The sequence below is a fragment of the Magnolia sinica genome, chromosome 18, assembly GCF_029962835.1.
Source record: "Magnolia sinica isolate HGM2019 chromosome 18, MsV1, whole genome shotgun sequence".
Taxonomy (NCBI): Eukaryota; Viridiplantae; Streptophyta; class Magnoliopsida; order Magnoliales; family Magnoliaceae; genus Magnolia; species Magnolia sinica.
Genome location: NC_080590.1, coordinates 32402309 through 32416998, shown reverse-complemented (window position 1 = coordinate 32416998; position 14690 = coordinate 32402309). Strand labels below are relative to the sequence as shown.

Sequence of the window (14690 nt, the reverse complement as noted above, 5' to 3'; positions counted from 1 at the left end):
CATACACTCATCAATACATAAATATTATGAACAAATATTATTGGTTAGTGTAATTTTTTTAAAAAAAATATTTATTTATTTTTCAATATTTTTTGGTTAAAATATTTGTTCTCAAAGATTTCAAGAACTTTTATCAATTTGCAGAACTTCAGCATAGACTCATCAATACATAAATATTATGAAAACATATTGTTGGTTAGTGTAATTTTTAAAATTTTTATTTTTATTTTTCAATATTTTTTAATAAAAATATTTGTTTTCAAAAATTTCAAGAACTTTTATCAATTTGTAGATCAACCTTCAAGCACTAACATGATTTTTCCACACTCTAATTGCTGGTTAAATGGGTGAAATCTGGAAATTTTAGGATTTTCCCCAATTACTCCAATTTTTCCCAAAACTGTATCACATGTCAAAATCCATGATCGAGCACACAAAATATGCAAAATCATGGATTACTAACCTCATTGGTCAAATTCGAAGTAATTTAAATTCACCAAGACTCTCCTAGGTTTCTTGTACCATATGCTCTGTGATCTTGATTTACCCACTCAAATCCTTTTTTTTTTCCCCAAACAAATGAAAATGATTGGTCGAGATCCCCTTAGAAATTACTCTGAAAATTTTTAAAGAATGTTTTTCCTTTTTTTGAATTTTGGCTATTTTCCATTGTTTTTCGCAAGAGGGCTTTCACAGCATTGACATCATTGATCAGGCTCATTCTTCAACAGGCACGGGGTTAGAGATTTCTCCTCCCACTGCTTGGGAGCTTCACGGTTTCACGTTCTATTTCACTTCCCGATGGGGGATCTTTTCACCTTTCCCTCATGGTACTACTTCGCTATCGGTCACCCAAGAGTATTTAGTCTTGCAAGGTGGTCCTTGCTGATTCGCACGGGATTCCACGTGCCCCATGCTATTTGGGTCCATCGACATCCAGCTGATACATAGGCCATTTTCTAGCGGCAGGGCATGTATTGACCCATATTGAGCATTTTATAACAGTGAAAAATTCAATATATCATCAATACATTATGATATATTCAACAATACGGGTGAGTTCTTCAACTCCCCCCTGTTTCATATCGGCTGGTTGCAAAATCGATGGTATTTGCCAATATATCGATAGTATATCGGCCGATACTATCGATATTTAAAACACTGATTGGGACGAGGCTTGCAAGTCAAAGGAGTTTGGCGGTTTAGAGATTAGGAGTCTTTAAGTTCATGAATATGACTTTCTTGTGGAGATTAGGGGTTTGGGGAAGAGATCAAGAGAGTTTTTGCTGGAAGGTGATATACCACACAATTAAGGAGTCAAGGCAGGGGATTGGTTCACTTGGCAATAATCTTAGTACTGGCTTCTCTGGAAACCAATGTTCAAAGTGGTCTTCTATTCAATTGGGAATTGTTATTTCTTCTAAGGTTCAGTGCTTGCATTCAGTTTTGGAGGACATAGTGTGAGGATAGGCCTCCTCTAGTTGGCTTTCCCTTTCCCCAGGTTATTCAGGCATTGGAGGAATTCATATCCTACTGCCATTCAAAGAAAGGAGATAGGATTGTTTGGGATCCTAGATTGCGAAGGGCTTTGACCAATGATGAGATTGTTGAATTTGTTGGCCTTATGGAGTTGTTGCATAACCAGGTTTCTTGGACCCCGAGAATGATAGATGAGCATGTTCACCTGAGAAATTGGGCGGTTTCTTTCGAATCATTCTATGTGTCAATTACCGTTCCCCTCTAGGATCCAGGATCCTATTGATCAAAGATGGTAGTTCATGGGGCCTCCTCGAGTGCTATCCTTTTGCTTGGTTCATTGGGATGAACAAGGTATTTGCCATGGATAATTTATTTAAGAGGCAGATGATCATTAGAAATGGTTGTCCTATGTGTCTGTGAGAGGCTGAGTCAGTGGATCGTTTGTTCTTACGCTATTCAACTAGGAGATCTGGTGGAACTTTATTAGTCAGCATGGTCTTGATTGGGTTATGCCGTCTTCCATTGGGGATCTTAACCTACCGTTGTAGCAGCATGGTAAGCGCAATCGTCTTTTGTAACCATTTGATGGGCAGAACTGTCAGAAAGCTGTGCTATCTGCAAGCAGTTTTCCATAAAAGGCTAAGATTCTCATAATTAATTGGGTGAGGTTGACCCTTTTCTTGGATTCGCATGGAGAAATTTATTTTCGGTGGGGGGGGGGGGGGGGGGGGGGGGGGGGGGGGGGGGGGGGGAGTGTCTCATCTGTATCAAGCAAATGATTCCTCATCATCCTTGTAATTTTAGCTTTTTATCCCTTTTAATACAATTTTTTTGGCTGCAGCTTTGAAAAAAAAGTTGGGATTTGAAATGAACTCAATTGCAATTTTACTCAAGGTATCACATAACGGTAATAGCCAGCATATCCACATTGTAACGGCTGAAACGTTTTTTCTCTGGGAAAAAATCTAGAAAATTATTGGTAAATTTCTATAATAAAAAAAATGTGAGGATCCCATATGTGTTCTTTTTAAAAAAAAAGGTTTTCTAGATGTATTTGATGGTGCAACAAGTCATTCTTTGGTAAGAATGTTGTTTGTAGGGTAGTGTCAACTTGTTGACGAATAGGCCCTAATCAAACACAAGTCAATCATGATTTGGTGGATTAGATACCGCTACATGTAATTACAACAAAACAAAGATGAAAAACAAAATGATAACAAGTGGTAATTTACCCTTTTCCATATTCCCCAAAATTGTCTATTCTGCTTTGGTCCATTGAATCCCACTCAAAATATGTTTTGGTTGAAATGAATAAAGAAGTGGAAAAACGAGAGAAAATTGAAAATGAAATATTTTCAAATGGATCCTTTATGGTTGGATTGGCCTGTAATGGTTTATCAGCCGACATGAGTCATTATGGCCCTTCTTCTTCTTCTTCTTCTTCTTCTTTTATAATAGACTGATTCACCCTGTATCGCGTAACGAGGGTAACTGTTTTCTTTATGTAACAGCTGTAAAGGTCGTAAACATAACTGGCTTTTAATACCATCATCCTACTTCATTATGAATACTAGGAAACATCATTACAAATCAGTCCCTCTCAATCGAACTTAATGTATTGTTCACAATTCAATGCAGATGTACATCCAGACACCACCTTAGCCTGTTATCTTCTACCTTTTGAATCTGCCTTCAGGCTGGGTTAGGCTTTTCACCTGACTAACATAGCATAGGATGATGGTGAAATCATTGGAATGGCCCTCCTGACAAGATTTTGTTGGCAACTAGCTTCTCTTTTAAATGTCTTTACACTCAGACTTGGTTTGATACTAATAGCAGGGCACGTATCAGTTTCCTAGTGCAACCTGCTTCATAGATGATTCTTGCTTAAGTATCTAACTTTATTTATCCCTCCTGGATTTATCAGAATTTTATGATGGAGAAAAGTAACATGTGATCATATTAGAAATCCAAAGTTGTAATTCTGGATCCGCAAATTTTCCATTTTCTCAGGATGGTCAAATGCTTGTTGATTCTATTTGGGAACTGTACAGATGGAAAGCAATTGACTGCTATTCCCTAGAGGTTGCTTAGTCTCATGGAAATCTAGACATGCATCCCTACTCCACATCCTGATCTTACGAAGACTCTTCATCTATTACCTGGTTGTAGGCACCTGCAATGGGTCGGCGAGTTCATCTATTCTATCCCCAGTTAGACTAGATAATAGTTGACATTCACAGTTGGTGCAAGCACAAAAGGATTTGGTAACATCAGGTTATGTCACACACCTCCTTGCGACATGTTTACAAACTCAGTGCCACTCATCTGGCAGGTTCCACCATGGATGGACCACACTGGAAAATTCTCAGCAGTCTGAGCATTCTAATTGCCTAAATGGAGGTTTTTTTGTCCATCAAGTTGAATTATTGGCTGGATTATTTATTTTTTATTATTTTTGGGAGAAATGAGAGTTACTATCGAACTGAAAAAAAAAAGAAGAAGAAAGAAACATAAATCGGAGGGGGCGATGGTGATGAATCATCACTCCCAATACAAAGAGAAACAAAAGCTACATGAAGTATCAAAACACTCTATTACTCCATCGAAACTGCTCCCGTGAAATGGTTAGAATCATCCATTTCTTTTCCCCTTTTCTATTGATAGATAACTGAAACTTTATTAACCAAAGTGAAGTTGAAAAGTCCACACCCCATACAAAGCTACATTACCCACACATCACAAATATCCAAAGGGTTTTGCTCATGTGATTACACAGATAATTTTGCTATTTTGAAGACCTCTTTACAACTGCCCCGACAGTTCCACTCTGCACATAATGACCACAAAACTGCCAACAAGAGCTGCCACAAAATCTTGCCTTCAGACTCTCCATACCCATCATGCGAGGCCATAACGAAAAATCCTATGGAATGAGCTAAAGGGCATGGGAATTTGAAGACATCCCCCATCTTATACTCATCTGCCTTTCCATCTTTAACTAGAAAAGAGAGTTCATAGCATAACTGTTCGTTAAACCGTTAAACTGGAAACATTACTTCATTTCTCTTAAAGGCTTGAACTTTCACACCGTCTTCACAATTCACATACACACACATTCTGGTCCAGGCTAAACAGAGGCGGAGCAGCCGCAAAGGAAAAGATCGAGGGAGGGAAGAGAAGTTGGATGTGATGGTGCAAGAGAAGCACCAAGGAGAGACCCCTTCTGCTGAAAGAAGCTTGGAGGACTTCCCTCTGAAGCAGGCACAGCCCATTCTCGAGAATCTTGACACACCAGAAGATGTTTCTAATGTGTCCGACACTGGAGATGATGTTTCCGAAACACTTCAACCCGATTTAGAGGATAGAGATGCCAGTCCTGTCAATTGGGACACAGATACATCAGAGATCCATCCTTCCACTGAAGCTAGTTGCAGCGGGGTGAGCTGCTTGCCTGTACAAAATGGGGGAGCAGAGAAGAAGAGCCCATCCATTATGGACGACAGTTCTTCAACATGTTCGACAGACTCGGTCCCATCTGTTGTGATGAATGGGCCATACAAAGGGAACTCCTTGCCAAACTACAAAGGTCTAACATCACCTAGCAGGTAAATTCAGTTTCAGTTCTGTGGTTGCATGGCTGAAATAAGTGGTTTGTGTTTGAGCTTTGGTTTGATTTTGCAGAGGGAAGAAACAGCGTAACAAAGACACACACCAGCAGAATTCTTGGGGCAATGATCCATATAATCCGCAATTAGATCCATCTAGCGATGTGGGAGCGCTGCGTGATGCGACTGGCAGTTGTGGTGGGGATGAACCAGAATCAGAGGCTTTCCTTCTCTCCTTGAAGGGTCGAATACAGTGGCTTGAGCAACATCTAGTTGAAAAGGTGCAATTATACTTATTTTCTTACTTTTTCTCTTTTCAAACAATAAGACGGAAAGGTGGGGCTAAGAAAATCATATCTGAAGATCATGGCACGAATCAGCATGTTAGCTTCTGAGCATTGAGATATCCTAGTAAAGGCCCTGCTAATTGAATTCATGCAAATGAAATGAAAAGGGGGGCTCACCACTCATGTGCTAACATGACGCGTGTTAGAACCGGGCCATATGTTAGGTGTGGCCCATGGGAAAGATTCCCTGGCCCAGAATTCAGGTTGATATGTTCATCAGATGGACCACATGTTGGAGAAATGTGAGGTTGGAGGACCAAGAGTCCATATTACAGGTACACTCCAGATGGTGGATGTACCAGCCTGATATTGGGCCAGGGCATGTTAACAGTGGTAGACTACCTGACGAAGAGGCTGGATCTTGCACTAGTTGAAGCCCATTTTACATATGCACTCATGTGCGTCCCATTTGCAGACAATGCTAGTTATGGAACTTGCTGTCAAGCATGCACTTAGTGTATTCCGTATTGGTAATGGTCACCACCGTTACCGATACGGGTTGAAAAAAAATTGCCCGAAAAATTCTAGAAAAATATTTAGAAAAATTAGAATAATGTAAATATTCCAAATATGTACTCGTTTTTTTTTTTTTTTTTTTTTTGTTTTTTTAAATTATTATTATTATTTTTTAAATTTTAAATTTTAATTTTTTTTAAAATTTTTAACATATTGATGATAGTATAACGGTCCACTCTTTGGTGAGTGTTATATCTAGTGAATTTATGAACATGATTATGTGTCTCTAATATTTACACATCATAATCACGCATTAGAACTAGACATAGGAAAAGAAAGGCATAAATACCACTTTTTTCAATTTTTTTAAAAAATTGCCTCGAAGCTTTTATTCTCCCAAATCACTTAAATCTACGGTTTTAATCCTAAAAACTATAGTAAGAGTGGTCGAAAATCTGCCGTAGAAAATCTAGGAAAGTTTTTAGGATAAGAAAAACGGGAAATTGAGAAAATGGATTAAAAAAAGCAGCATTTTTCAACCGTTACGGGGATAACGGTCATTATGCCCTGTAAAGGCCATTACGACTCCCGTAACAGTTGATATGGTCCCAAAAACCAATTGCCTCGTTTCACCCCTGTATTGTGTAATGGTCACAGCCGTTACCTATACGTATCGGCCTTTACGGCCGTATCGTAACGGATACGGAACACCTTGGGCCTTATTATACTGTTTTTGAATTTTCATGCTATCTTTTCACGTTCTTACTCTATGAGCTATTGCATCAGGAAGAAGAAGTCGTGTCACTGCAAAAAAAGCTGCATGTCAAGGACCAGGTTGATGTGGATGGATCTCCCAAGCAAAGGACAACAGAAGCGTTGCCTTCTCCCAGCAATCCAATGAGAAACACACCCTCCAGGTCTCAGCCAAAGCAGGCTGTTGAAACGACAGCTGCAGCTGAACCAGCTGTCATTAGGCCAGCATCTTCTAACAGTCCGAGCCAACCAGAGAAAGCAGTTCATCTAATAACAAGGTCGCCCCAAATTCCCTCCATCTTGAAATCAGATACTCAAAAACCTGCTACTCCTCCAAAGGCTACAAGTGCACCGATCGAGAAGCCTGCAACTCAACAAGCATCAGCTATGTCAAGGCCATCAAGCGCGCCCCTCATCCCTGCTCCCAGGCCGAATGCACCTGTCGTATCTGTGGTTCAGACCATGCCATTATTATCGCGGTCGGTGAGTGCAGCAGGCCGTTTAGGAACCGACCCATTGCCGGTCACGCATAGTTACGTTCCTCAGTCATACCGAAATGCCATAACGGGGAGAACTGTGGGTGCGAGTTCTGCCAGTTTTGCTTCTCGACCCTCTTCATGTTCCACAAGTCCATCCCCATCTTATTCTCAACCTCCTGTCTTGGCTTCCCCATCAATGCTTTCACCTCAGAGCTCTGCTAGGAAGGATCAAGTCAGGCCGGGCTATAATTTTGGCAATGTGATGCCGGGAATTCTGCACAGTCAGCCACAATGGATTGACTGCTCCCAACAGCAGACAAACGGCATGGCATGTGGCCCATCACTGCTGAATGACATTGCAGGCCTTGACTTGTACGGTTCAGGCAGCAGCAGGTCCCGAACATACTATGCTAATGAAGTGCGAGCTGGTACCTTGCCCCGCCAATCACAGGGTACATCAGCGGATGAGTTCCCGCACCTTGACATCATCAATTACCTACTTGATGAGGAGCAAGGCACTGGAAAGGCGGGTGCAGCAATCCAGGGTTCCAACGGTGGATGCCACCACAGTTTTAACCGGCAGCTCACATTCCCTGGCGATGGGGGCATGGCAGATGTGGGCTCATCGATCAGTTGTTGCAGGTTTGATCGCACAGCAAGGTATCCTGATGATGGAATTGATAGGATCTACGGCTCTTCTAGCATGCCTTACAGTGGACTGAGGGTAGTCGAGCCTCAAGTCAGTCTGTCAAGCTACACAAATGGGCAGATGGATGGGATGATGCAGAACCAGTGGGCCTTGGAAGGTGCTGATCTTTCTTTACTCGGTATGAGGAACCTGGAAGGTGATGGGTACCCATTCCATTTGCCAGATTACTCGAATTTGGCATGCGGGGTTAATGGGTTCTCCGTATTCAGGCCGGCAAATGGGCACTGAAGGCCCCCCAGCTCAGAGTTCCCTTGCAATTAATTGTCATCAATTATAATAATGTATTTGAGGAAATTATCGGTCTCTCAGCTTTGGAGTGAGGTGTAATCTTTGTTAAGGAAAAAAAGAACTATTTTGTAAAGAGTGATGATGCCTACATTTGCCTATGGTCTCTGCCCCGGCATGTTTGCTTATCGTTTTCTTCCAAATAGAAGACTGCTGATATGTTGCTGGAATTTCCGAGCCATCCTGCACGTCTGAGCGAATGTGTGATTGCCTCAAGTTGACCCATGTTGATGTTGTGATGTAGAATTTGTTGGTTCAATCTTTGAAATGGTGCCCAGAAATCTATACGGGCCAGGTTTGATGATTAAATTGGAAACTGATGTCCTTATCTGTTGCTTTTTCTTTGAATGAATGGGGGTTTATTTCTTTTAGCTCTCCTGTTTAAATTTGATTTATCTGATCCAAATAAAGATCATCATTACCTTGGAAGAATGTCTTGGTACGTGTATGTTCGGACTGGTTGGTGGATTTCATTTCCCAGGTTGGTGATTGGGGATGGTATACTCCCACACTGATTTGTGGAATTCAAGAAAATAGGATTCTAGTCTATGACGCATCCAAGAGGAAAGAGCAGTGTGCTGTTGCTTTAATGCCTGATACCTGATGGTCCACGAAGAGCGAAGGATAGCCTGAGAACCATCTGTTGTATGAGCCATGTAGTCGATTTGGTTTGCCTCAGTTTATCCTTAATTTAAAAGGGGTTTTCTTCATTTGCAAGGTAGCAGCAGCACTTATACTGATTTTACCAGTTTCCAATGTGTTCGTTTTCAGCATTCAATCACCTTCTGTAATTGCACAAACATGCCCCCAATCGTGATCTCTCTGGCGTCAAATGTTTTTCATTACTGTTCTGGCGCAAATAGTTGGAAGTCTGCTTCACATGGTTTGTATTGTATCTGTCTTGTGGGCACTCCAATGGAAAACAATGGGAGTGGACTTATGTTGGAGAGCCTGGATTTTGTGTGGGCCCACAGATATGCATGACATCCTATTTATTCATCAAGTGAGATTCTGAAAAAGCAACCCAATCTAAATCATCAGGTGCACTTCACCACTTGAGTTTGGGTACATTTTTTCAGCTTCGATTTTAAAGCATAATGGAATAAAAGGGTTTTTAAAAAATCCAATTCATTATATTTACAGGATCTTCATCTAAAAAGCTTCTCTCTAAAAAAATATAAAAATCTAATTTAACCCTACTCATACGTAAAGCAGAATCACCAATGTCAATCTCAGAACGCAACCTCTTCTAGATGAATAGGGTAGAGAGCCACCATCAAAATCTTAGTAGGGTCTAGATGTAACCTAAGCATCCGTGAAGCAGAGCCACACACTGGGTGTGTGGACGTGTAAAAAGTTTATCCACATATCCTCTAGACATAAAAATTTTGATGGAACAAGTGCCATCACAAAAGTATTCAAGTCGGAGCATGATGAGTCTCTCTGGCTCCATACTTTAAGCAATTTGGGCCAATCCTAGTAACCATTCATGACACACTCACACACACTCACTAGGGGTAGAAAATGAGGCAAACCAGTACCAAGTTGGCTCCAAGGACAAATGAACGGAGACTATCCATCTTCACACCAAGCTAGTCCTCTCCCATAAGATGACAATTCAATCCCATTGCAAGTATGTTCAAGAAACTTATGATCATGGCCAATGCAATAAGATCCATGGAGCACAACTCTCCCTTAGCTATTACATTGTTGTGTCCAATCTCGAGAACCCAAGCGCGAGCATCAGAGGACACACCTCTCAAACCCACATGTAACATTGGTTTTCCATGGCACAACCTCAACACATTTACGGGGCTAACTATGGTGTGTGTATACCTTCTACCCTGTGCATCAAGTGTGACGCAAGAATCTACCAAATCCAACAGTTAGGTGTGCCCACCACTAGAAATTTATAGGTTCTATTTGTATTTTTCATTGTTTTCAACGGTTTGGCCCACCTGGACAGGTTCAATGTCTTGTACACACGAAGAGGGGGAGAGATTTTATGCATCCGGGTGCCGTAATGATCCAATTCTCAGTTGAGTGGAGGGCTTGGGAACCCAGACATGGATGTCCAAAAAGTCTTCCCAGTCAGAAGATCCTGACACTGGATCTGCAAGCTATAAATAGAAGGTAAGGAATATATATATATATATTTATCTTCCAATCTGAATGGCCTTTTTAGCCTTTTATATTCTAGGGTATTAATTAAGAGTTTAACCCTACAATTCTCTTCACAGATCTTGCTTCCGACAACTCAAAACTGGAAGGGGAAACTCAACTCAGTGCCGTGTCATGGCATAAGTCCTGACCAGGATTCTAGGCACCTAGAAATTCGCTTGTATTCTTGAACATGACCATTCTAAGTATTAAAGAGTAGTTATCCAGTGGGCTGTGTATGGGACCCTTCCCATGCACAGTTTCGTTTGGACTCGTGGCATCCACGTTAGCTATCCAGACTTTCAAATAGGTCAAATGCTCTCTTCATTGGCTCCCCTGAAAATTTCATACTGAACAGATTATCCAAATCATCCAATTAGCAGCATGCAGAACAGATGCAGAAGATGGGCCCAAGCATCTGTGTTTAGAACCATCTGATTCATGTGATTTTTGCCACAAAGGGAAAAAAAGAAGAAGAAAGGGACTGAAGCTAATAGACAGTTCAGATAGGTGACATGGATGCCAACAAGGCTGAATGCAACTATGTGCATGGCGAGGTTTCTATGCGCTTAGCCCACTAGATCATTACTCATTATTAATTATCAAAGATTTGTTGAGTCGACCTGATCCGGCTGGACATTTCAGTTAAAACTTCAGTTCTTGAACAATGTCTACAAATGAGACTATAACTTGGGGAAAAGATTGTATGCGCAGTGTGCGCCAAGAGTCTGTGTGCACACATCTCCCATCATTCACTAACGGTGAATAGGATTCTTGACAAGCATTTGAAAATCCACATTTTGAAATGCCTGATGGATTCCCACTACCTGCCTCATAATGGTGGAAGATGGCATGCACTGACGTGCATATTGAAGTCATGATCAACAGCTAAAGGCCAAATGATGGATGATAGACTTTTTTAAGTAAATACTGCAGGAAGATGGATTAAGAGCAAGAGCAAAAACATCCTCAAAACTACTACAGAAGGGCGAGTTTAGATGTACAACAAAAAAATGCTGCCTGCCCATCCCATCCACTGGCAGGAGCCATTTTCATCTCAGACATGTTTAGCACTACTTACAGGACAGGACCATCACTTGTGGATGGGAGGAAGCATGTATACTGCAGTTTGTGTTTTGGTTTACATCCACTCATCAAAGGTCAAATGGACACTGTTTTTTCACTCTTCTTTCCAGTTTGCTGCCAACTTGAAAGGGGTCTTTGGGACCTTCTGGCTTTTACTACTACCACATTTGAGAGGGTTAAAAGAAGATAAACCGTAATCAAAGACCCCAGCTGCTCAGATGATATGGTGATATACAAACATGCATGTTTCCTTCACACACGCATAGCCTCGTATGCTTACCGTGATAGCCAAGTGGAAACTGTGACCATTACGACCATTGCCGCCAAACCATACTGCACAAAGGTGTCAACGTCGTCAACCTTCTTCAACTCTTTCTCCAAAAACTTCCATATATGGTGAACAATGCAATGCTCCTGCAGATCAGAACTCTTAGCTGCTTAGAAAGATTGCATATTAATGGTGACCAGGATTCCGATCCTACTCAATCCCACACATACCAATGATGTGAGTGTTCAATATCAGGCCGTCTATCGGATGGCTCAACCATTAATGTGTCATGCCCTGATCTTCAGGGCACATCATAGACATGGTGGCTTGCTGGATAAACAGCCCGGAACCTTTGACACATGTGGGCCTCTGGGGAGAGTAGGATTCTAAATCGTCCGTCTTGCCACGCAAGTACACTTATCACAGTTCTCATAAATAATGTTGTAATGGTAACGAAACCCCTTTGATGGATAGATCAAGAGTGCTACAAGACTCACCTCTGTGATCAGCTTACTTAATTTGTCATCAGTTGTGCTAGTCAATGTTCTTCACTCGGTCATGATAGCTGTGGGATCTGACGGCATCTTCATTGGTGATATTTTGGGATCTTTGCCTGAGAAGCCTGTATAAAATGAGTCCGTGTGAATCGTTTCCATGACTGACCCAAAAAAGTTTGTGACAGGAACCTGGTAAGAGAGACAAATTTCTAAGAAGGTGATTCCTGTTGATGAAAAGAAAACCAAATACCATGATGAATTGAACAAGACTAGTTCACTCTCCATTATAATTTAGCCATCTAAATACGTCAAAGTCAAAACTCCATGATGGCTCTGCCGCTCTGATGCTATGGAAAATTGGAGATTGGTAGAGAAGGACATCAAAATCATAGATCAAGAACTAAATGAAAAACAATTAATATAATAGAAACCGCTATTACTGTACATTCTTCTTAGAAGTTCTATAAGCTGATGTTTCCATAATACATGTGGCAACCAGAACTTATATTGATCCCACAATTGTGTGCATTCGGTTGCTGTGAGTTTCTCCAGATGAATGGGGACCATTGCTCTTCTTGTTTATTTTATTATTATTATTATTATTATTATTTTTTTTTTTTAACTCTCCTTTTTTCAAGGTCACAAATAGGACAAGTCCACAATCTGGTTGCCTTGCTGTGGGATATCACTCCAAGCCAGGCTTGGGCTCAGTCAGTGTTTCAAATAGTGCTCGTAGTGTACACTACGTAGTGTAGCGCTACATAGCATAGCTAAATAGCGTAAATCCCTTGTAGTGTACGCTACAACTATGTAGGGTGTAGCGTTTGTAGCATACGCTATAATGGTTTTTTTATTTAGCTTTGTTTGTTAAAAATGGTGAAAAACTCACATTATGAAAAACTTAAAATGTAAAGTTAAAATCAAACCTTTCTTTGTTTATTTTCACTTAAAATGGCGGTGATCCTTTGTTAAAGTTGGTGTGAAACTCACACATTAAAAAACCTTTAAAACTAAACTTAAAAGAAAAAGGAGTTTCAAAAGAGAGTTTTTGAAAACCTCTCTTTGTATTGATGAGATCTGTATTGTACTTGATACTTTTAACTTGTGGGATTTTTATTTCCTTTTCATAACTGTGAGTTGTGACTTGTAGTTTCAATTAGACTTAATTAAAGTGCTTTGCTTAGAAAGTTGTTGATGTGATAATTATTTGATTTGGTTTATAACTTCATATATCTGGATTGTCTTTTGACGAGTGATAATTAATAACTTTTTTGAACATGCTTATACTTGAAAAATAAATCATCTTTTAGGCATTTTTTATTTTTACTTTTTTTTTCCCTTACTATTTATGATGTTTTTTCTATTTTTAAATTAAAAAATAGAAGTATCGTGTAACTCACGCTACACATTACAGAGGGCTGAATGTTCACGCTACCACTATTTAAAACACTTGGCTCAAGTCATTGTAACCTCTCTCTCTCTTTCTAACTAAACCAAAGGAGAGTACACCGGGAAAACTGTAACTTGCTTATTTCACTGAGAATAACATGAATATACAGTCGAGATTGAAGATTTGTGAGAGATCTTAACAGATACACATCTTGACAAATAAGGAATTATCCTAATCTAAAAAAGAGTATTCTAATCTACTTTAATATCCTCCTCAAACTCAATGTGCTCTAAAAGGAGTAACTTCAGTTTGAAAGGTACGATGAACATTTATTAAAAAACAAAAGAAAAATGCAATTGTAGCATGAGAAGACGAAACGACATATAGCATGAGGTAAGCAGCCATTTTTTATGGCTTCTAGGATCTGAACCACTGGCACTTCCAAAGATTGGTAAACAGCCTAGTGGCACTTCCGGCGGCCAAGATTTCATCCATTACACTTCCGGTAGCTAGCAGTTCAACCATTACTTTTACGTTGGCTTTGGATGTTTTGACAACAAAGAGGAAATAGGTCTAATCCAAATGCTCAACAAAGAAACAAGGCCGTTCCATACACCTGGCACAAAAATAAGTCCAGTCCAAAAGCCCAGCACAGGAACAGGTCCAGTCCATACGCCCGGCACAGAAACAAGTTCAATCCATACTCTCAACACAAATGAAAAACACATCTTGTCAAAAGGCCTGGTACAAAAAAAATAGGTGCAATCTTTGGTTCACTGAATCAAGGGTCAACGACCTAGATAAAAAACAAAAAACAAAAAAATGGATTAAAAACAATAGCCCAGATGAGGGGGAAAAAAGTAACAACTTGTCTATTTCATTGCTAGACAGAACAAATCCGTTGACGGCGAGATAGTGGAGGGGAAAGGTTCCAACACTACTTGTACAAATTAAAAATCCAAGAAAAAATTTCAAACACAGATGACGGGAAAGCTAATTGGATCCGACAACACGAAAGAGAGTGACAGGAAGAGAAGATCTCATGGACGGATCTAATCAAGAACATGATTTTAAAGGGAGGAAGATTCGAAAGGTCCACCATCTCCATCATCATCATTGTCGTCATCCGTCCTTCTTTGGATTTGGGCGGATTTGGTCAAGACCTGCACCGAC

The 14690-nt window shown here is 40.3% G+C and overlaps 2 protein-coding genes across 10 annotated transcripts in view; one reads left to right on the top strand and one right to left on the bottom strand.

Annotated features, from left to right (window-relative positions):
• LOC131233049 (TNF receptor-associated factor homolog 1b-like) overlaps positions 1-8487 on the top strand; it is a 45494-nt gene extending 37007 nt beyond the window's left edge. For all 6 annotated transcript variants that reach the window (XM_058229620.1, XM_058229619.1, XM_058229618.1 and 3 more), the window contains 3 exons: positions 4609-5087; positions 5164-5368; positions 6677-8487. In XM_058229620.1, the coding sequence (XP_058085603.1) occupies positions 4609-5087; positions 5164-5368; positions 6677-8059 (2067 nt within the window). In that variant the 3' untranslated portion in view covers positions 8060-8487. The remainder of the gene's footprint in view (positions 1-4608; positions 5088-5163; positions 5369-6676) is intronic.
• Positions 8488-11221: 2734 nt separating this feature from the next.
• LOC131232500 (GPI-anchor transamidase) overlaps positions 11222-14690 on the bottom strand; it is a 34426-nt gene continuing 30957 nt past the window's right edge. For 2 of the 4 annotated variants that reach the window (XM_058228775.1, XM_058228773.1), the window contains 2 exons: positions 12128-12316; positions 11222-11776 (listed from right to left, as the gene is read on the bottom strand). In XM_058228775.1, coding sequence (XP_058084758.1) covers positions 12217-12316 — 100 coding nt within the window. In that variant the 3' untranslated portion in view covers positions 11222-11776; positions 12128-12216. Of the gene's footprint in view, positions 11777-12127; positions 12352-14690 lie in introns of those variants that run through there. The other 2 variants (XM_058228774.1, XM_058228776.1) reach the window with 2 other exon arrangements.